The sequence below is a fragment of the Eucalyptus grandis genome, chromosome 3, assembly GCF_016545825.1.
Source record: "Eucalyptus grandis isolate ANBG69807.140 chromosome 3, ASM1654582v1, whole genome shotgun sequence".
Classification (NCBI taxonomy): Eukaryota; Viridiplantae; Streptophyta; class Magnoliopsida; order Myrtales; family Myrtaceae; genus Eucalyptus; species Eucalyptus grandis.
This window is the reverse complement of record NC_052614.1, coordinates 71,698,273-71,721,959: the sequence shown is the minus strand read 5'-3', so window position 1 is coordinate 71,721,959 and position 23,687 is coordinate 71,698,273. Positions and strand designations below refer to the sequence as shown.

Below are 23,687 nucleotides of genomic sequence, written 5' to 3'. Positions count from 1 at the left end.
AGGTCTTAATAAATTTGAGTCATTGTCCACTTCCATGTTTTCACTGGTGTCATTGCATCATGCATATATGTAGTGAGCAGATAGTTAATGGTCACATCATGCGTTTGCTTGAACAATGCATACAAGATAGAGAGGATGACTTTCTCAAAGGCTGGATGTTTCTGGTCAGGCAGGCTGTCAAGATGGACAGATTTCAAGGTTCGTGGTATTAGCCTGAGAGGAGTTCTGGCTATTCACTGCTTTCCTGGTCTTAGCATGATTGTTCCTCTGGAAATTGATGAGGCAAAATTACTTTGTAAGCAGTTTGTTTGAGAAGGCAATTCCATTGCCTGGGAAGCTGGATGATATTCGTAACTATTGCTAAGTGGTCCTTGTTTCCAGAAGAGATTTGAGAGGGACCTCCAAAGTTTGGAGGGAGGTTTACTTTGAGTCTTGGTTGTTTGTCTCTCTGCTTCTCACTTGGTAGTGGCAAGGGGTACGCCATCAGCTGCAGTGGCCTTGGGCTGATACCTTGTCTAGGAGATTGAGTTATGCTATACGTTGAATTTACATTCAAATCAGTTGCAAACATGCTACTCAATTTGTTTTACAAGGACCGGATGTTTTTCGGTAGAGGGATGAAATAAGTTGGTTGTTTTGTCCAAGCTACCATGTTAAAACTCAATTTCTCCAACAAATTGAGGTCCTGTGGAGCATAGGGAAAAGTGACATCTTTCCATTTTGAAAGTGGAAGGAACCCTTCTCTGGCATTCGTGTGTCAATGTACTTTCCCTTAAAATGGTGGGGCTTAAAGAGAGCATTGGCACATAAGTGAGTTAACACCAGCACTGCACACATCCTTCCGTCCTGAACACTTGTGGAGGAAGCTGCTCTAATTGCTGTCTACAGACTCAGAACTCGGTGTCATGGTTTCTTACTTTGCTGAAAGTATTTGGCTGTGCATGCTTTAATTATTCGCATTCTGATTAGAACTTGATATTGGAGCCTAGATCTTGTTAATGTCTTTTTCTTGGTTATGATGTTGAACATGAGGCATATAGATGGCGTTGATTTTCCGAATTTATCTGCCTCTGTGTATTGTATCTAGTTTCTTCCCCATCGTTTTACTTAGTCCCTCCATCAAGTTTTCATCCAAGGATACTAATGTACGTCCTGTAGTGAGCTCACTTCGGCTTCCTCCTGGATGGCTTCTGCTAGTGAACTTGCTTTGGTTGCAGATCCGAACTTGCACCCATTGGATATGACACTTGAATTGCCCGTCTCTCTTTTTTGTGTTTTTCATGGCTATATGGTCATTGCAAGTCTTAATGGCAAGCAATTAAAGAAGAGCTATTACCATCATAATGCATTTCAAATTGCCTAGGTTTTTATGAATTTTCCTCCGCTTCTGCTTCTCTCTCCCTCTCAGTTAAAGTGAGGGAGGCAGGGAGGGAGAGAGAGAATTTCCCTTTCACATCACCGGCACTCACTACAGCAACGAAAGAGTTTCTACTCTTTAAGATATGTCGTGGGCCTGTCGATTTAGAGAAAGTAGTCCTTATTCATGGATTGATCGCTTGTGCGATGTCACCGAGCACTAACACATGGAAATGGCTTTGTTTGGATTCCATCACGAGTACATTGCCCAGGTTTTGTCGGCTTCCACTACGTGAAAATGCTGATTCATCTTTCATCTTTTGTAAAAGCCAGAAGGAAAGGACAAGGCATGTCCAGCAAATCAAAACCAGCAGTTGCCCCTCAATTATTTCGTGAAATCTTTAATATTCTTCTTTCCGGGCATTATTTTAGAATCTCTTTATTGCATCAATCCTAAAAACAGATATTTGTGATTCTAGATTCGATGGAGCTGTCAACTCCGGTCAAAGTTAAGTAATACATACAAACAAACTGATGGATGAATGCTTTATGGATTCGAATCGACCTTTGTCCTGCTTTTTGACTGATCCAAATGAGTGGGAAGAAAGAACAAATGTGATCATCTTTGAATTAACTTGCTTTATGTATTGTCTGCTTTGATCCATCTTATATCAAGTTTCACAATTTTATCCTTTGACCTGTCCAATGTTAAATATTGCCCTTACGTCAATATTTATATCATTTGTGAGTTAATTCTAGATATATATTGAATATGTTTTTCTACCGTTTGGTGCGCAATTAGATTTATGCTCATCCCCTTCATCATCCTAAAAGCTTAGAGTCATTCTTTGTCATGGACCAGGTCGTGACAACAAACATCCTAAGTTTTTAATAGCAACTTGAGGCGATTGTGGAATTTCCTTGATAGGTGAATATGGTAGTGGAAGTCCCAAATGCAAATTCTTTTTTGGGCTTTCCCGACAAGACTCTGCAATCATGAATAGCCTCTTCAAATTCACGGGAGCTATCCTTTTCTTGAATAGGTGAAGTAGTGATAAGGTTTGGATTGAACACACGTGTATCTCACTACACATCGTCACGCTGTTTACACCCCTGTATGCCTTGTATTTCAGGACACCACGTAAAGACCCCAAGTTTGTGAAGGAAGGCCAACCTTCCCTCTTTTACCATGTCTTTCTCTATTCATAGAAATGGAATTGACGTGATTTCGGTTTGCTGTTTTCTTCTACTTTCGTTGCGCCTCGTCAGACTCTCACTCCGCTGACTCTTGTCATTTTGGCCCCTCCTTTTTCTCTAATTCCATCAATACCCCATTTCCTCTACCTAAAATAAAGAATAAAATGTGTAATTAATCTGCATACATGTCACTAGATAAACGTCACTTGTGTAAAAACTAATTTCGGAGGACCATGAGCTAGCTCGCTTCCCTAATAGCCACTACTTGTACTTGGACAATTTTCATTATCAGTCAAAATTATTAGTTTTAACTTCTTGGGTAGTTTAAGAAAAATGATTTCCTTTTGCTAGAAGGAGAAGTCATTTTTCCCCGAACTAAATTTATTGTTTTCAGTTCAAGGAAAATGCGTTCCACGCATTGAATAATTTTTTATCATCCCAGTACTGAAAAGTGGGAAAATATTTTTTTTGGAAATGGTTTTCCTCTAAACAAACAGACCCGTAAATGACAGTCACGTTTCTTAATTGCAGGATTGATATTGCAGGGATGGCAGCAGTAAAACTTTTCCCAAGAAAGTATTTGAAATAACCAATTTGTATTGACAAATAGAGTTCAATTATATCAATGTACTCAGTACATGTATGGATAACCGAACACATGCGATGCATGCTTTCGCTAAGAGGAATTGATATGCCTAAACTATACAGTTTTGGGTCCACGTCAAGTCAATTCTATAGTATGTCGACTCTTGAATATTGGCAAGGTCTGGTATTTCTTGTTAAACGAAAATGAAGGATCCACTTGACCAGCCAATTGACCTAAGTTCCTGAGTAAATATTAATATAGAAAGGCTTTTAATCACCACTCTACAATGAATTCTGTAAGCATATTATATCATGTATATCATTTACACTCTCCAGTAAAGAACTGAGTCTAAAGCCTCTTAGATTGTCCTTTGTATATAAGAGTCCCATGCTGGACGGGAGGACAATTTACGTGCAAGACTACTAAGGAGGAGCAATCCCATCCATCAAATTATAAGTTCCTGTTGCCTTATACTGCATGTCTACTTAATATAGTACAACCGTATGTAAGTGTAAATTTACCTATTGATAGAGGGTCGAAATTGAATATGTGCGTGCAAAAAGAGGCTAGATAGAAAGCTTCAAAAGAGAAAAGGGAACGTAAAGAAAACGAGGAGACAACGTCCCAAAGTTGCGAACCGCATTACGGGCTCATCGTATCATCGTTCAAAGATAAATCTTTTTGGTGAATGTGCACGAAAAGAGGGGTTTGCCTTTTTTCATGCTGGGTTTGTGGCCCGTTGAATAACGCGTTCGAACTAGTCCACATTCATTTCTCCATATAAGCATGGGAAAGCTTAGGACAGACTAAAATATTTGTGGTTGCTCCCTCACGTTTTTATATAAGGGAAAGAGGGAGGAAAGCAAAGTTCACCGATCAGGTGAAGCAAAAGGAAGAAGAAAGAGAGTTGGAAGCGTGAGGGATGGATGTGGAATGGAGGAAATGGTACCTGGACGTGATGCTTGTGCCCTTGGGGTTCCTGGCGATGATTGCTTACCATGTCTGGTTATGGCACCAGGTTCGCACCCACCCTCTCTCCACCATTATCGGCACTAATGCTCGCGCCCGCCGCTTCTGGGTTTCTGCCATGATCAAGGCACGTATCTCTCATCTCTCCATTCCAATCGATATTAGTTGTGCTAAATCTATCTATTAGATTCTTTCTTCGTCGAAATAAATTATTTATATCATTACAAAGTATGTATCTACGATCACCACTAGTTGATCCATTCCTATCTAACGAGAGGTTGCATATATTGAACCCGAAATTAGCTTCAAGTTAATCAATTCCTTGCTTCAGTCGGTGGTTGGTTGATTTGATGTTCATGAGAAAGAGCATTTGCGTTGTGAAACAAAATAAAACCAATATAGATATCTAATACAACCGATGGGACGTTATGTTTTTCAGAAGAAACTAAGCTTTTTCATTTGAAATTTAACTCAACCTCCACTACAGACGTGAAATACATTGCAAGAAGACATACATGGCTTTGCTTGTGGAACATATACCGGGGTGCATCTGGACTAGGAAGGCAATCACAAATCAGCGCTGCAATTAGATTAAATATAATCCAATGCTTGCTAATTGATTTTTCTACAAGTAGAATCGCGTGTTTATCAAGCACATATCTAATGAAGGACTTAAGCATGAACGGTGAACTGATTATAATTCAGATTCAGAGGATAGTTTTATGCTTAAAAAATTACTCCTTTTGAAAGAATGATGCTTTTTTAGCTTGTTCGGGTTTAATGACTGAGATGTCTATCCTATTTTTGCCCCCATTTTCTGTCCGTTTTCGTTCCTATCTTTCCGCCTCATCCTAGCCAAAGCTATGCAAACTTGACGTCGCCACTGCCACTGATTGCCTCCCTCGAGTCCTCTCTCTACCTAGAATTGAGGTTGTGATCCCCGATATGAGGTTTTTGACCTTAGAGTTGCAGAGAGAAAGAGAGAGAGAGAGAGAGAGGCTAACGCGGCTGGTGCTACCGATAGGAATATTGGCTTGCAAATGTACGATTAGAAGCCCATACGCGTGCTTACGCATCTTCCACCATATGAGTTACCTGGAAGATTCCTCTATCCTTGCCTTTCACCTCTTGGTCTTTTCTCAAAAGTCATCACGTCTCATGATACATTTACAATCAATCGACTTCAGCTATAGTTTCTGTTGGTTTTTTCTAATTAACCATAACTAGTTCTCACGTACTCGCTATATTTGCACGTGTGTCATTATTTTTGAGCAATTTATACTATAATTCCTATTTGTCAAATGCATTTAACGTTATCATGCCAAGGATAAGATGAGAACCCTCGTGTGTCGGTGAAGAAAGGAGCTTATCAATAACTTCTAGATCAAACACTTACGTAGTGACCAATTAATAATGGTGTCCCTACTTTTTTAATCACTGTGCGAGAAAAGTTAGCCAGGGACAAATGGTGTGTTTGCCTAATAATATGTATGCATAGACATAGATAATATTAGAGCTTATGGCTAACATGAAACCTAAATGCTAAATGGTTTGGGTTGTGTTAATGCATGCGCACGCAAGCAGGACAACGAGAAGAAGAACATACTAGCGGTGCAATCACTGAGGAACATGATAATGGGGTCGACATTGATGGCAACGACATCGATCCTTCTAAGCACGGGATTGGCGGCGGTGATTAGCAGCACGTACAGTGTGAAGAAGCCTTTGAATGATGCGGTTTACGGGGCACATGGGGACTTCACGGTGGCCCTCAAATATGTCACTCTCCTCACCCTCTTCCTCTTCTCCTTCCTTTGCCACTCCCTCTCCATCTGTTTCATCAGCCAAGTCAACATCCTCATCAACTGCCCCCAGGATAGTGATGGGGCAGTGTTGCCGGAGTATGTGATGGAGCTGCTAGAGAAGGGATTCGTGCTCAACACCATCGGGAACCGCCTCTTCTACGCGGGCCTGCCGCTGCTGCTGTGGATATTTGGGCCAGTCCTTGTCTTCCTATTCTCTCTCACTCTCGTCCCCATCCTCTACAACCTTGATTTTGTCTTCCTCAAATCAGATCACTCCAAGCCCAAATCCATCAGCAATACTAGCACCACAAACGGAACCATCACCAGCACCAGCATCCACTTTGTTTGACCCAACCTTTCCAATTAATCCTACTCTATATGGAAAGATTGGACTTATGTGCTCATCATGTGTATATGTAGGAGTTACAAGCTTGTTACATGTCATCCTGCCTCCATGTTGAGTTGTTCCCCTCATTTCTCTAGCATTTCAGAGTACAAATCCGCCGCTTAACATATGTCCAACTATATATCTACTCGCCATTTATTCGAAAGAAAAACCATTATCCACTCTCGGATTCACTACGTTTGGGCTAAAAAAACAAAAGGGAAAAAGCAAAGTCTAACAGTCCACACTAGTAGATATATTTACATCTTAGTTTTGCTTAACAGGGTTACGTACTTATGAAGATTTAGACCATAATTGTAGAATATCTTTAACCTAAAATAAGACGTCCATTGACACTTATATTTTGGCGACACCCTTGTTTCATAGAAAAATTAGAAATCGATCCTAACCCCTAAACAAAAATATTATTAATTACATTTGCATATTTAAACCATTTTCATAGCCTTAGGCCCACGTCAATCACATTTTAATCAGACTGGCACTAAATGGGTCTGCGAAGGGAGGCTTTGAGCTTAATTAAATGATCAGGATCAGGCTTGGGAGAAAAAAAATTTAAACCAAGCCCATTGAATATCCTACGTGACCGAAAATCACACGAGCTGAGCATGAAAAGCTTAGAAAAATTGTCTAAAAATCATAAACTTATTACAATTTTACTAATTAGTTATAAATTTTCAATGTTGCCAATTGAGCTCTAAATCTTTTCAAATTTTGCCAAATGAGTTCATCTAATCAATTTTAGTCAGAAATCATTGACGATATACTAGGCATTTTACGTGACATAACTAGCACTAACCTGGACAATTTTTTATAATATTTTAATTTTAATTTTTTCTTTTTTAAAATTTTTTTTTCCCTTTTTCCCTTCGCTAGCCATCACCTGGCCTTTTTGATGGCTAATGAAGATCATCAACCTCAAGCAAGGGCTGCCTTTTGACAAAGATGCCTAGGCCTAGGTTGGCGATGGCCGCCTTGGCTTCCATCGCCTGAACTAGCGAACAGCCGCCCTCACCTGGGATGGCAAGGGCAAACCCTCGCCACTCAATCTAGCAAAGGGTGGCCTTTGCCAGCCTAGGCAAGGGTCACCCTCGCTTGACACTGGTGGATAACAAGGCTTGGTGATGGCCAATAGAGGGAAAAAGGAAGAAGAAGAAAGAAAAGAAGGAAAATAGAAGAAAATGAAAAAAAATAAAAATAAAAATCAATAAAAATATTAAAATATTATTAAAAATTATCCACACCAAAACCGGTTATGTCACGTAAGATGACCATCACCCATATTAACAATTTTTAGTTAAAATGACTGAGTGGACTCAATTGATAAAATGTGATAATATTTAGGACAACTTCTATTATGTGCTCCTACAATCATGCTTCAAAGTTGCATCACTGCTCAATAGCGATCTAGGTGATGTCATCGAGCCTTGTAGCTCCTACAACCTATGTAGCATTGATATGGACACGCGACATGTGATATAATATGTCATGACACGACACGCCAACACTTAATTTATAAAAAAAAATAGAGAATTCAAACACGTGTTAATACGTTATATATTAAATATATATTTTTAAATATAAATACAAAATAAATAAATAATAAAAAAGAGCATATAATTAATTTATACTAAAAACATTAATCCAACATTTGTTAATATCATTCATTGTTTTAATTTGATAGAGATTGAACAAGAAATTCAAAAATTGCAAACACAAAATAGTAAACTTGAAGGAACATGTCATGTTTTCTTATACTTGTTGAAGATTAGTGAGATTTCTTATAGTCCCAAACAGAGTTCAGAGTTCCTTGTAAAGACTGGCTTGGAGCTCCTCTGCAAAACAAGATTCAAGAAAAATGAAAATGCAGGACAAGAACCCTCGAAGTATGACCAAAAGAATAGGAAATCACTAAATTTGACATGAAAAATGGGAGAAATAACTCACAAGCCAATGATATATACCTAAAGAGATATCTTGCAAGCGACGCTTGCGAGAGGCGGAAAGAAGCAAAAGAAAACCACTACTTTAAGTCTACTTTCACGAATCTATGAGTCATACAAATACTAGGTCTCTTCTACTTCATCCTTATCAATCTTTTTGACCATGAGCCAACTACCCACAATTGCGTCACGAAATCACTAATCCCAAACTAGCAAAATGATTGAATTTCCTAATCGGTTCTCATTCCGAAAGTACTGAAACTACTTGAATTCCAAGTTTCGATCAAGTTTGACTCCTCACGGCAAATGTTGATCGTCACTTAGGGAGATCAAAACTTAGAAGTAAGAAACTTGAGAGTGAGAATTTTCTTCTTTCCCCTTTTATTTTTGTTATTTGGGTTAATACCTTAAAAAACCCCAAACTGGTACACTTGTGACTAATTTACCCCAAACAATTTTTTTGACCATGAAAAACCCCAAACTAGTAAACTTGTAACAAATTTACTCCGACTGACTATAAAAAACCCTAAACTGGTATATTTATGACAAATTTACCCCAAACTAATTTATTCGACTGCAAAAAACCCTAAACTGGTCAATTTGTGACAAATATACCTTATGCTAAATTGGATTAATACCACAAAAAAATCATAAAAATTGTAAACTGTGACAAACGGAGCATAAAATCCTAAATTGGTATACCGGTTAACTGTCACGTGTCATTTAACTTAATAATTTGAGAATAAAATTTAACAAAAACTAACATAGGGTAAATTTGTCACAAGTGTACTAGTTTGGGGTAAATTTATCAAAAGTATACCAGTTTGGGGTTTTGGTGGTCAAAAAAATAGTTTGGGGTAAATTTGTCACAAGTGTACTAGTTTGGGGTAAATTTATCAAAAGTATACCAGTTTGGGGTTTTTGGTGGTCAAAAAAATAGTTTGGGGTAAATTTGTCACAAGTGTACTAGTTTGGGGTTTTTCAGGGTATTAACCCTTGTTATTTTCATTATTTTTTCATATATTTTCGTTTTGACCCACCAAGTATTAAATTTTTTTAAAATTGACCTAATGTGTGTTGAAATTTCAAACTCACATGTCGGGAAAAGTTGATCATGTGTTGGACTTTCCAACATTTGTTGACTGTGTGTCAGAATGTGTGTCGGATTATGTTAGAGCGCATCGGACATGTATTGAAGTGTCGGACACAATACAAAGACCTCCGAAGAGTGTCGGTGCTTTTTAGCTTACAATACTTAGTAGCGCCCCCTCTTGTCATCCTTGTCCGACACCCTGCAAGCTACACAACTCAGTTGCTCCTCCCTGCCTCGGCACCAACTCGACCAATTCCAACATAGCCCCTCTAGTCCAACACCGGTGAGTTTCTCGGTCACGTCTAGGTTTTCTGGTGAGTGACAGCGGCTCCGAGCCTCCCCACGCAAAGCCAGTGATTCTAGTTTTTTGGTGCAATTCCACCAAGTCCCACAATCCTTCAGTTGCCAATCACACTCATAGCGTTGCCCTTGTCTTTGGAAACACTCTCGCCGTGGTTGCCTAAATTTGGATTATTGAATATTAAATTGATTTGGTGTGGAAGTGTTAGGTATTTTCCGAATAGGCAGTTTTCCCGTTTTAAATCATATGATAGTTGAGGTTTCGATCTTTAACACTTGAAATTGGATCCTCCATTAAAATCATTCCCTATTTTGGGTCGTGGTGAATTTATAATAAGTGGGCTTGTACATTGTATGTCATTAAGTTAGGAAATATTCTTATTACTGAAGTATAAAAAATTGCATTGCATTTAGGATAAATTGAAAACAATTAAATTTCCTAAATTAGAATTGCATATCTTAAGAACAATGTAGTGATTAGGAAATTACCTAATTTAGATTAGGATTTAATATAAATTATTTTTTAGTTTAAGTTAGGTCATTATGCACTTTAAGTAGTTTCATGTTTTAGCTCTAAAAGAAAATACGAAAAATCATTAACTTTGCATCAGTCATCATCTCTTAATAAAGTCACTTAGGCTATGTTAGGTGTATTAAAGTTTAGGTTTGATACACAAAAGCAAAATGTTTTTCTACATTTTACTTGGGTTTCTGATCAATTTATAATAGATTAGTGATAACTGCTATTTGAATTAAATTGAATCTTTAATTGGTTAAATTAAAAACCCAAAGTAGCGATTAATATGGGCTTGGGAGAGTCTTCCCTAAGTGTTTGTTTAGTCTTCCATTAGCTTTCGCTTGGTAAAGTCACGGCAATGTTTAATACTAGAATCAATCGAGCTATCAAGTCCGGTCAAAGTCAAGTAGTACCTATAAACAAATTAATTTTAATGCTTTATGGCCTTGAATCTCCCTTTATCCCCCTTTTGACTAACCCCCCAGTTGAGTGCGAAGAAGGAGCAAATGTCTGGAACTTTTAGTAGCAACTAATAGTTGAGATGATAGTGGAAGTTCCAAATGCAAATGCTTCTTTTGGTTTCCCTACAAGACTCAACAGCAGGATGATGGGGATCAGGAGCAGTCTCTTCAATTTCATGGGAGCTATCATTTTCGTGAATAAGGGAACGATAATAAGGTGTTGAGCGACTCATGTAAACCGGGGGTTAAGCGAAATGGGTTGTACACACGTGTATCTCACTACATGCTGTCATGCTGTTTACGTTCTTATCCCTCTTGTACTTTAGGACACCGCGTAAACCCCAACTTTGTGGAGGAAGAGCAACCGTTTCTCTTTTATCGTCTCTTGCTCAGTCCATAGAAATGGAATTGACGTTATTTTGCATTGCTGTTTTCTTCCACTTTCTTTGCTCCTTGTCAGACTCCAATCCGCTGACTTTTGTCATTTTGGCCCCTCTCTTTCTCTCCAACTTTCCCTATACCCCATTTCCTATCACCCCAAACGAAGAAGAAAACACTCAAACAGGACTCACACCAAATCACCGTACTGACCATTACATTGGTAAATCATGAGCAATTTAATTTAACAGTAGCCATCGCCTATATATATTCAACACAAGGAAATGACGTGTTATTGATCTGCTTGCAGGTCACTAGACAAACATCACTTCCATAAAAATTAATGTCAGGGGACCATGACATCCCCCCTCACCCCCTTCCCCCAGTTGTAACCTAACATAGCCATACTTTATTTGTGAATTTGACTGCCAACTGTTTTAAAAGTTTAAACTATTAAATGAAAGTCTAGCTTATTATATAAATATTTTAACATTCTTCCTCATGTTTAATCTAGTCATTTGCCTAGTACTACGCGTGAAAATTTAATTAGGGATGCGGAATGGGGCCTCAAAAGATTCAAACTCAAAACCTTTAGCTTAGATATCATGAAAGATTTTATGGAATCACTATCGATTATTCAAAAAACTTGAGCTGTTAAATGAAAGCGTAGATTATTATTTAAATATTTTAATACTCTCCCTCATGCTTAGTCTAGTCTTTTTACCTTGTACTAAGCGTGGAAATATTTAATTAGGGAGATAAATGGGGCCTCTAGAAAAATTTGAATTCGACACCTCCAACTCTAATACCATGTAAGATTTTGTGAATTAACCGTTCTAAAAGTTTAAGCCATTAAATGAAAGCATGATTTTATTATTTAAATAAAGCTTAGTCTGGTCATTTGCTAAGTACTAAGTGTGGAAGTTTAATTGGGGAGACAAATGAGGTTTGGAAAAATTTAAACTCAGGACCTCTAACTCTAATATCATGTAAAATCTTGTGGAAAGCTTAAGTTGTTAAATGAATGCGTGAATTATTATTTAAATATTATAATGTTCTCATTACTGCTTAGTTTAGGTTTTTTGCCTAGTACTAAGCGTGAAATATTTATTTTGAGAGACAAATGAGACTTTAAAAGATTCAAATTTAGGATCTCCAGCTATAATACCATGAAAGATATTGTAGAACCACGACCAACCGTTCTAAAATTTAAACTGTTAAGCGAAAGTGTGGTTTATTATTAAAATATTATTATCAACCTTGATGGCTATAACATGGGAGAGACCTTTTAAAGTAATATTAAGTTATCTTACACCTCCACTTGACCACTACCTTGTATGATTATTTTGAGTATTCCTTTTGAGGGCTTGATCCACATGTATTGGGAGGGATCATTACTAAGGATATGAAACTAGATCCCTTTAAGAAGATGTTAGACTTGTGTATGGACAAGGGTCATACTTAATGCAAGAAGAGGCAGGAGTTGTTGCCGGGGCGAGAGATGGCTAGGAAAAGGTGCGGCTCCCCACAAATTTTTGAAAGGGTAGAGGGAGCAAGAATGGATCACACGGTACATCAAATAAGGGAAAGATCGCTAAGCGTTACAAATCAACACAAAGGAGGATGTAAGCTTGTAACATTTGAAGTCCACGTTCAATGGAAGATGCCCTTTTACCCTCTTCCCTAAAAAAAAAATAATAATAAAAATAAAATAAAACGAAAACCTCTCTTCTCACAAAAAACTCGAGGAAGGGAGACAAGGTCAGGTGGTGCGCAACGAGGCTGGGTGACAACGGCCACGAGGCCTAGCTGGGCGACAAGGGGCAAGGTTGGCAACATTCGACACGTTTGATAGGCATGGAGAGGCTGTGTCCTACGGCGATGAAGAAAGAAAGGAGAGAAAAAAAAAATGTACTGCCCTTAGCTTTGAGGGTTTTTGTTGCCGTGTAGAATATGAGTAGCCGTTGGGATTACCAAAACTGATGTAGATGACAGCCACATGTCATTAACTGCAGGGTCGATATTGTAGGATGGCAGCGGTAAAACCCTTCCAAGAAAGAAGTATTTAAACTAACCCATTTGTATTGACAAATAGAGTTCACTGTATTAGTGCGGATATTACATACACAATACATTTGTAGACAACCGGACACATACAATGCATGCTTTGACTAAGAGATATCAATGTACCCAAATTGTACGGTTTTGAGTGCTCTTCAATCAATTCTATAGTACGTTGACTCTTGAATATTGGCTAGGGATGTATTTATAGTTAAATAAAAATGAAGGATCATCTTGCTACGAATGTAACCAGCTAACGTGCCTAAGTTTATAAGAAAATATCCATATAAAAGGACTTTTGATTGTCACTCCTCAATTGATTTTATAAGCATATCATATTAACACCACTCCCACCAGCGTAGAGAACTGGATCTCAAGCCTCTCGGCATGTTCTTTGGAATACACAAGTCCAATGCAGGATGGGGAGTGCGATTTACGCGCAAGACGTCTACTTAAGATAGTGGAACTCTAGCTGATAGTACATTCCCCGATCGTAGAGGGGCACTATGGGATATACGGGGCCAAAAAGAGGTTATATAGGAAGCGTCAACCGAGAAAAGGCAGAGGAAAGGAAATGAGGAGACAAATGTCGTCCCAAAGCTGCCAACCGCGTTTCGGGCTTATCGTAACATCGCTCATGCATATGACTTTTTGATGAAGAAGCATGGAAAAGAAGGGCTTGCCTTTTCGTGCTGGGTTTGTGGCCGTTGAATAAAGCGTTCGAAACAGTCCAAAGCTTGCGATAAACTAAAATATTTGAAGTTGGGTGGTCTCTCTCATGCTTTTATAAAGATGGGGAAAGAGGGAGGAAAGCAAAGTTCACTGACCAGGTGAAGCAAAAGGAAGAAGAAAGAGAGTTGGAAGCGTGAGGGACCGATGTGGAATGGAGGAAATGGTAGACAGACGCGATGCTTGTAACCTTTGGGTTCCTGGTGATGGTAGGTTACCGTGTCTGGTTATGGCACCAGGTTTGCACCCACCCTTTCTCCATTACCATCGGCACTAATTCTCGCGCCCGCCGCTTCTGGGTTTCCGCCATTGTTAAGGCACGTGACCCTCAATCAAAATTATTTGTATTTTTATGTCTTTGTAATTAGAGCATTTGCTAGCAGGACAGTACCGTTACCATATACTAGTTGGTAATATATTGCAATTTGGACGTGGATTAGAGATAGTTTTATGCATTCAAATAAATAAATCCAAGGAGATTCTTCAAGCCAAAAAATAAAAATAAAAAGAGAAGCCATGGGATATTCAACTGCAATTTCCAAGTGGCGTATATCAAATGTATTTCATAACACTTTGTTCGTACTCTATATACGATTGCAAAGTCTAGTGTGCTTTCATACTGTGTCAGAAATTTCTCGAAGGAAACTAGATTTTGAAAACTTTAAATAAATAAAAGGATGAAAATATTACTATATATCAGAATATAATACGGTTGCAAAATTTAGTGTGCTTTTTGTATTATGTCAGAATATTCTTGAAGGAACCTAGTTTTTGATAACTTTAAATAAAAAAAAAAGGATGAAAATATCACGTTTAAATTATTAACACCAAATCGCTAAATAGATTTTGCGTTAGAGTTTCAAAATCGTGGAAAAAGAGAAGTAGAAAATTAAAGTTTGGGCGCAATTTTTTGTCGCATTCGTCATAGGTGCAAATTAACACTATGCCCGGGAAAACGGCGTGTTGGCTTAATAATACGTGCTTATGGATATGGACAACGTTAGATTAATCTGATCAACACGTAGTCAAATTTCTGACCGGTTCAGGTTGTCTTAATGCACGGTAATGCAAGCAGGACAGCGAGAAGAACATCCTGGCGGTGTAGACGCCGAGAAACACAACAATGGGGTCGACATTGATGACGACAACATTGATACTGCCAAGCACGGGGATGGCCACGGTGGTAAGCAGCACGTACAGTGTGAAGAAGCCTTTGAATGAAGCGGTACATGGGACACATGGGGAGTTCACAGTGCCCCTCATGTATGTCACTCTTCTCACCCTCTTCTTCTTCTCCTTCCTCTGCCACTCCCTCTCCATCCGCTTCATCAACCAAGTCAACATCCTTATCAAAATCTCCCCAGGACAATGATGGGGTGGGGTCACCGGAGTACGTTGCGGAGCCGCTAGAGAAGGGATTCGTGCTCAACACCGTCAGGAACTGCATCTTCAACGCAGGACTGCTGCTTCTGGATATTTGTATTGCTCTCCATCTTCCTATTTTCTCTCTCTCTCGTCCGCATCCTCTCCAACCTCAATTTCGTCTTCGTCAAACCCAATCACTCCAAGCTCAAGCCCAAGCCCAAGCCCATATCCATCACCAGCACAAGCAGTCCAAACATAACCATCACTACCACCCGCTTTGCGTGGAATTATGGGTTCATCATGTGTATCTGTAGGAGTGCACTAGCTTATTACAACATGTCATCCTGCCTCCATTTTGAGTTGTTCTGCCCACTTCTCGTGTTTCGCAATACAAATCCCCCAAGCTTATGTCCAACCATATATTTACACGCTCTTTATTAGAAAGAAATACCATTTAACCACTCTCGAATTCACTACATTTGGACCGAAAAAGCAAAAGGGGAAAAAAAAATCTAACAATCCACTCTTGCAGATAGATACACTTACACCCTAGTTTTGCTTAACATGATTACATATTTACGGGGATTTAGACAATAAATTTTGAGGTCATTGCATAGCCTTAATTTTTCATCACAAATGTAACACATTCGGTGTAAAATATTGTGAGGCCATTACAAACTATTCTAAAAGTTTAGGCCCCATTTTGTTTGGCTTTGGAGAAATATCCTTAGGAAAATACAAATACCTTTGGGCTAAAAGGATTTTCCGAAATACAACTAATATTTGGTGAATTGTGATTTTAAAGTGCATTGGGAAACAATTTTGACTTAAATATCGTCCGGTAAAAATTACATCATATAAAAGACTATTACTAATTTATTTTTAAAAAAAGTTTGTAATTTTTTTTTTTTTTGGAGTTTAGCTATCGATGGCTAGATTTGGCAGCTGGATGACCTCACCTAAGGTCAAGTGACCTCAAGAAAGGCTACCTAAGGTGGTACGATCTCTAGCATTGTTTGGGTGTGCGACCCCAGCAACATTGCCTGCGTCGCCTGAGGTTAGGTGACAATCGTCGGCGCACAGGACCCCTTGACCAGCAGTCATTGGCCTTCAATCACCTTTTCCATTCAAACCATGGAGAAGATGAACATTGAATGAATCACTAAGACTTGCATTCTGAGAATGCAACATTCCGAAGGACCTCCAAACTTGCTTTGGGCTAAGGGCCCATACGGCTCTTTGGAGATGCAATTTTATTTTCCTAAAATTGAGCAAAAAACGAATCAAATGCTATTTGCATTTGGCTTAGGGACTTTAGAGTCCCAAACCCTATTTGGAATACTAAACTAAATGGGGCCTTAATTAGCTAATAAATTGAGAGAGATCAAGGTGCATATAAATCAAGGCACACATGGATCTGATGAATGTGGAATAAGACATACCGGAACCACGCACGAAAAAGAAAGATGGAATGGGGCATGAAAATTTGTGTTTGCCTCTGATACAAAATAATATTTTGTGGAGTACTAAACGGTTCTAGAAACTAAAACTTGATTGAATATTTAAATGTTGTTTAAATGTTGTAACATTGACAACAATGATATCAAGAATTATTTTTACGATAACATAACAAAGATGTGACTACATTTGTCTGGAATGTAAGATTGAGGATTATTTTTGCTATAATGTAACAAATATGTCTCAATCGATTACTTTTGTCCGGGATGCAGATGGAGTAGATTTTCATGCTTGGAGTCCAACTTAGAAGCCATTTTATCGAGCGCATGAGACACCATTTTCACGGGATGATAGAAGCTCCCTAAACGCATAGTCTTCCCATTCAACAGTCATATACGAGAGAAATCCATGCCTCTTTAGCACTTGAAAGTTGATACCAGTGCTGTTCAAGTATGGACCGGAAGGCCGGTTCAATCGGTTGGACCAAGAAAGGGACGATGGCTCGATCTTAGTTTTTCTTATCCTCCCAGACTGGTCAAACCAGGTCCTGACCTGGTTCAACCGTTCAACCTGGTCAACCGGCCCCGGATTGAACCGGATCTTTGTCCAAGTTGTTGACTTGGTGAAGAAATCCAACGAGCTAAGGCATGGGGGGTTCAACCCCCCTGACCACTTGCGCATTAAAGAATACCTCCTCCATTGAAGTAACCGCTGATTTGATGCTTATGCACTTACTTAAAAGCATTGGTTGGAACTCTTTTTCCTACTTTTTCCGATCTGCGTCCAATGGATTCTTCATTTGTTCCACATCCAAAGTGCAGTGAAATTGGGCTGAATTTGTTTGTTATTTGGAGCAATGGCCACTGACAATATATGCCAAAGAAGTTACGAAGGAAAATGACAAGCATCCTTGAAACTTAGTTCAATGGGCAAAAATCATTTCTAAATTTTAAATTTGTTCGATGTGATCATTGAAATTTCAAATATTCGATGTGGTCCCTTTAACCTTTATGCATTCTCGCATAATTTAGAGATTTCATTAAACATTGGATTAAACTTCTGAGACCACATTGAATAAATTTGAAAGTATAAGGACAAGTCAAGGATCATTTGTGCTGATATCCCATGTTACAAAGAATCTCTTAAGGAGGGTAGGATGGCCCTGGTTGAGGCTTCAATGTAGTGAGTGATGCAATTAAGAAAAGTTAGGTAACAGGTCACTTCATCACAATACCGAGAGCAAGAGAATAAAGGAAAAAAGAGCCAACAAAGCTACAAAAGCATCGTAAGCTTTTGCATTTTGGCCAGACTTGAATGAAAGTGGCAAAAAAGCTGATGTTTTCTCGTCTCTCTCTCTCTCTCTCTCTCTCTCTCTTTACAAAAAGTACTTAGTCGCTCTCTTTAAATAGCACACCAAAGGGAGACATTAGCCTCCCAACTTGGTTTAGTTTGGAGGGGGGGTCGGTGCCCGTCCAAATCAACTCAGCTTTTTTGCCTTTTGTCCTTTTATATCCCCACTTTACTTTTGGTCTAATAATTAACCTCTCTCTCTCGCTCTCTCTCTCTCTCTCTCTCTCTCCCTCTCCCCTATCAACTAATCACTCTCTTGGATTTCATTTGGTGAACTCAGTCAATATGAAACAAGTAATTAATGGTTAAATTCCACGAGCTCGATCGATGAGGCAATGCTGTAGTACTTTTATATCTTTTAAGTGTCTCCTCCAAAAAAAGGGAGGGAAAGAATTGTCATACTGAACTTCTCCTCCTCCTTCCTTCGCCTCTAAGTACCTGTCATTACGTCCACGTACACAAGACTTTCATCGACTGTGCCAAGACCAAAAAAAGCGACTCTTCTCATGCTTTGAAGAGAGTATTTCTAAAGCTCAACGTGTCATCCACTTCATCTCTCTATAAAGGCAGGAGTGAGAGCAGGGCTTTGAACCCTCCTAGTCCTCCTGGTACTACTTAACTGATACTTCGGTTCGGATTGGAATTGGAGTAGGAAGTCCAAGGGAATTAGAAGACCATATGGAGGAGGGAAAAGCAGGAGGAGGAGCTGAGAAGATGAAGAAAAGCGCATCAGAGTTGGGGCTGGAGGAGTCGATGCGAATCATGATGATCGCCCCTTCTCCTGAACACCACCACCTGGACCATCATCCTCCTCATAACTATTGTTATGACAGTCCTCATACTACTAGTATATCATGCATCACAGACGCTCCTCCTCTCTCTTTTCACGATTGGGTCAGTCTCAGTCTTGACTCTTATCTCGTCATACCGGCAGACTCAGATACTTCATTAAGAGCATCTGCATTTGCATTGCAGGACATCAGTGGTCCTGGTAGCGATCATCAACATGATATGGCCACCGCAATAACCGCTTTCTGGGATCCCCCTCTTCTTACCGAGCACTCCCCTCCTGATTCTAACTCGTCCATTTTTGGTAAGAGTCGGACCCCGTGGACATGGTCCCTTATGATGCTTGTTCCAATTACTCTTTTATTGATGTGGACTATCCGATGTATAATTGGATGCGAATTGGTTTCAGTTGGTAGCAGTACATCATTGGCTAATAAGCCTGAATATAGAGATATCCAAGCAAGGGAAGCCATGAGTGGTTCATCCCGCCAACACTCAGATGAAGATGATGCTGCAACAGTGGCAGATCCAAGCGAACAGAGCAGATATCCTACTGATCTCAAGCGAATTAAAAGGTAATGAAATTTTCGTGCCACTATTATCTGGATTTGAGATTGTAATCATACCCATGTTAGGATTTTCTTAACAAGTTTTTTCGCAGGATGGTTTCCAATAGGGAGTCTGCTAGAAAATCACGTAAAAGGAAACAAGCACACTTAGCTGAACTTGAAATACAGGTGCCTTGCACTCTCTCAGCATCATCTAGGTTTTTAAATAGGACCTTCGAGGCATCACTAATAGCTACTCACGGCCAACCTTTCTTGTGCTGACTTTTATTTTAAAAATATAATACTTGTGCTTGCCGTTAAGATTTCTTACTTTAGTCATATTCCTGGGTTTCCCTCAGGCTGACCGACTTAGAGGAGAAAATTCTACTTTGTTTAAGCAACTATTAGATGCTGCACAGCACTACCGCCATGCTGATACAAATAATCGAGTGCTGAAATCTGATGTGGAAGCCTTAAGAGCTAAGGTAATCGACCTCTCTGTCTCTGTCATAAGATTCGTGACAACCCCAGAAAGATGAGACAGATTTAGGTGGAATTTTAGCTATTTTCATTATACTCAAAGATTTTGACTGATCACCTAGCAAAACTTTCTGAGATTGGTAAAATGCACTTACTTTTTAGCATACTTGTGCCATATATTTAGGTGAAGCTGGCTGAAGATATGGTGGCTCGAGGCCCTTTTTCTTGTAGCTTAAATCATGTTTTGCAAACTTTGAATCACCAACATTCTATTGGTACTCGTGGTCTTAGTGCTGTGGCAAATGTTTCTCCTACAATCACTGTCTACGGGGATGATGACTCTTCAACTGGCTTGACAGTTCCAATGCCAAATTCTTGCCTTGGAGTTGAAAACAGCAATCCTAATAATAGCAACTTCACAAATGGAGTCATCCATGATCCTGTAAGCTGTGTGTCTGGGATTTGGCCCTGAAATTCTTATGTTCCTTTCTGTTTCAATTAGGTAAGTCTTTTGTTCTGCCAGTCCTAATAGTCCTCTTAAAAGATTAGTCTTGCGTGGTTTCTTCTTGTACTCAGGCTGTCCCTTACGTTTAAAACAATCTCCAGGGCAGACTTGAGATGTCAGAAGACTGAAGGACAAGTTAGCATTTTTTATGTCCGTAGTATCAATATAGCGATATGTTGTGACTATGTTTTTCAAAAGCTCCAACTCAGATGCTGAACAGTTGCCTTATTTGAGCATTTGTAGTTTTTTTCCGCATTAATGGTACAAAGTAGTCTATCTCCGGGGCTAGACTATGTAATGGACTTTTCATGCATTAGCAGCTTAATCTAGGCTGGAAACTGTCTCTGATATTTCTTGTACAAATGCAGTAGAAGCTTAGAAACTTCAGATCCATTGCACTGATTTCCATCTGGCATTTCATAAATCAAACGCTGAGCTGTGACATGAGTACGTAGGTATTAGATGAGTAAGGGAAAGCTTGCTTACTAAGCCTATACCTTTAAAGGAATACCCAAGAGACAAGAATGCATTCATGAGAACACATAAGAAAGCGATCATATTTGCCAATTTTTGCTAATGACAAATTTATTGAGTCAAAGACTAGTATTTGTAAGACGATCAAGGTAAAGGATTCTTGATTGGAGTTTTACGATAGGTATCATATTAACAGTTACAGGGCCATCATCAATTCGAACTCACTAAAATCAACCTTACCGTCCAAATTCAAATCAACGACATGAACCATTTTCTCGATATCTCCCATATTCCAACCTCTGTCTAACCCAAGACATTCGAGGACCCTCTTCAGCTCAACTGCTTCTATGAACCCATTACCATCCTCGTCGAAAATCTTGAAGGCTTCGTGCAGGAACTCATTCCGTCCTGATGCATCCTCCAATCCACCAACGATATCTTCTGCATCAATTTCTTCCTTCAGGCCATCGCATGGATCGGGGCAGTTGAGACTATTCTCTTCACCGCCGGTCAAACCAAGTTTCTTGACGACTGCATGAACCCTATCCTTCTTCATCTTCCCATTTGCTTCCATTCCGAGGACGGCAGTTAAGGCCCATCAAATAGGGGTGGTTTAGTAGTTTTGCAAGCTGGACCTGGATCGACTTTGGATGGTGGGATTTCCGAGTTAACGAAGCCAAAAGCATGCCCTAAGCTCATGAGAAGACATTGCCAAGTTCCCCTCACGCGGCACGCCCATCCCAACTTTACAGATATGAAGTAACCGCAGAAGTAGTGTCCAGGAGAGTGAAACACGATGCACAATTTCGCTGGGAGCAAGGACCGAGATTATTTATATGTCGTATGCAGGGCAATGAGATGTGGCACGGCTAGAGCATGCATTTCAGCTATTGATTTTTTTTAATACTCCGTTGGAACGACAAATGATCGTAGACCTTAAACTAAGCTGATCTGCCAGGCAGCTTAAGCGCAAAATATTATTAATAAGCAAGTCTGCAGTCGAATTTACCTTCAAATTGACTCGGTACCTGTCTTGCGAGGAATAGGCACTTGTGTTGAACAGCTACGATGACGAAGACGAATCAACAATTTGACAACTCTTGCATGCCCCTTCCATTACTGCATGATCCGAGGAATGTCAGTTCTAGGCAAATGGGAAGATGGGTGATGGAGAGATGAAAAGCTGAAGATCTCTCTGGCTTTGATTAATATACAAGATTCAAGATCTGATCCAACGGGATTGGAAGGCACTAAACGGCATGTTCCAAGAAGCAGGGTGGCCGCTGAATCGGGGATTACAACCAAAATAACAAAAGAAAGAAAGAATTTTCCGGCTATTTTCAGAAAAGAAAAGAAAAGAAAAAAAGAAAAAGTGAGAGTGAGAGTGACCCTTACCAAAAAAAAAAGAAAAAAAAAAGTGAGAGTGACAGAAACCGTGTTTAATTTTGGCAAATCTCTATTCCTCTACTGCCTCGTTTCCCATGGACTAGTTCTAGTAGTTGATTTAGGGAAACAGAATTTGGAAGTTTTGATGTTTATGAGGTGTTATTTAGCGCACTTAATTGTGTCTCTTCAGCATAGTTTATTTTATATCATTTAACTTATCCTCATTGATTGCCCTCAATATCATGCACCCATTTCCATCTCTATCGATTAGTTATTTCGTTTGCAATGACAAAAAGCCGAACGTTATTAGAATGTCAAACGTCGATGAACAAACAACTCTCTAACTTATATAGTACAAAGGGTCATGAAAAAAGGTAGAGAGAGATTTATTATGGTTTCTTCAAATTGGCTGAGTGACGTTCCTACTATTGTGACGTCGGGTTGTAGAATCTGCATGGGTAACTATATTTTTGGACCAAACACCATTTTATGCATGTATCATGGAATTGACTATTCTTTCTATTCTAGCAATGAAATTACTGCAATAAGTTATTCATACATAATCATGGATGGACATTATGTTAGATTATATTATATTCAATGAGTCGAATGATAATTTACAATGTGCTGTCATATTATGAATGCGGGCATGTGTCATGCCACACAACGCAGCCAAACGAATTCGTATGCAACCATTTATGCATTAAAAATTGCACATATTTGATTACGACATTTTCTTTTTTTGGTTCTTTCATTAGCTGAAATAAATAAGTAATTACTTATTATTTAACATATATAGCAAGGACCACTACATACATTATACATTACATAAGTAAGGAAGAGAATTCATGTATGTAATGCAAATCATTCTCAGATATATAAAAGAGAGAGAGAGAGAGTGTATGACTATATTTGTAGAGGCCAAATTGATCAAAATCAAATCTCACTGCTCTCCCACCAAATACAAGTTAGCAACCTCTCCGCTGCCCCCCGGCCCAGAGGGTGGGCCACGCGATGACAGGCTCCATGCCAGCATCACAGCATCCTCCTCATGCACATCCTCTAGATCTCAAACGAATGCGCACTACACCATGAGACCCATCAAATGAGTGCGTCGGATTGGGTTTGGATCGAATTGAAGATAATCCAAGCTGTATTAACTCATTTAATCATTTTTAACCCATATTCATTAAGTGTAAATCTAATAATACATATCCAACTCAATTCATATCTGACTTGACTCAACCCGTATTATTAAATCTCATTAAAACTCTATAGAAAATCCACACCCACTTTAAAACTTCAAATCAAATCAAAAAAGCAAATTAAATGATTAAAAATAGTAAATAAAATAAAATATATTAAAAAAAACTTATAAATTGAAATATTTATAAAGAATCTGACCAATAAGATATATTTTCATAAATGTCACTCCTCTTGATGCATTGCAGAGAGACCCACCGAAAACAACGACATGAGAAAAAAAAAGGCCAATCACGAACCAAACATCAGAGGGAAAATAAGAAAAATAATA

At 39.0% G+C, this 23,687-nt stretch overlaps 3 protein-coding genes and 1 pseudogene across 5 annotated transcripts; 3 read left to right on the top strand and 1 right to left on the bottom strand.

Moving 5' to 3' along the window:
- The first annotated feature begins 3,881 nt into the window (after positions 1 to 3,881).
- On the top strand, positions 3,882 to 6,477 carry LOC104438363. Its single transcript, XM_010051485.3, has 2 exons — positions 3,882 to 4,235; positions 5,693 to 6,477. The coding sequence occupies exons 1-2, from the start codon at positions 4,062 to 4,064 to the stop codon at positions 6,260 to 6,262; spliced, it is 744 nt and encodes a 247-aa protein (XP_010049787.2). The 5' UTR covers positions 3,882 to 4,061; the 3' UTR covers positions 6,263 to 6,477.
- A 7,500-nt stretch (positions 6,478 to 13,977) lies between these two features.
- On the top strand, positions 13,978 to 15,604 carry LOC104440425 (annotated as a pseudogene).
- A 2,781-nt stretch (positions 15,605 to 18,385) lies between these two features.
- Positions 18,386 to 20,684, top strand: LOC104438364 (basic leucine zipper 9). Of its 3 annotated transcripts, none has more exons than XM_039310516.1 (7): positions 18,386 to 18,865; positions 18,947 to 19,064; positions 19,170 to 19,335; positions 19,422 to 19,497; positions 19,668 to 19,793; positions 19,973 to 20,290; positions 20,400 to 20,684. In XM_039310516.1, exons 1-6 carry the CDS (start codon positions 18,650 to 18,652, stop codon positions 20,258 to 20,260), a joined length of 990 nt encoding a protein of 329 aa, XP_039166450.1. In that variant the 5' UTR covers positions 18,386 to 18,649; the 3' UTR covers positions 20,261 to 20,290; positions 20,400 to 20,684. The 3 variants fall into 3 exon arrangements, with proteins under 3 accessions (XP_039166450.1, XP_010049789.1, XP_039166449.1); XM_010051487.3 differs by having other exon boundaries at positions 20,395 to 20,684; XM_039310515.1 differs by having other exon boundaries at positions 18,387 to 18,865; positions 19,973 to 20,680.
- Positions 20,685 to 20,925: 241 nt separating this feature from the next.
- On the bottom strand, positions 20,926 to 21,516 carry LOC104440426 (probable calcium-binding protein CML43). The gene has a single exon (XM_010053354.3). It carries the CDS (start codon positions 21,339 to 21,341, stop codon positions 20,964 to 20,966), a length of 378 nt encoding a protein of 125 aa, XP_010051656.2. The 5' UTR covers positions 21,342 to 21,516; the 3' UTR covers positions 20,926 to 20,963.
- Between the last annotated feature and the right edge of the window lie 2,171 nt (positions 21,517 to 23,687).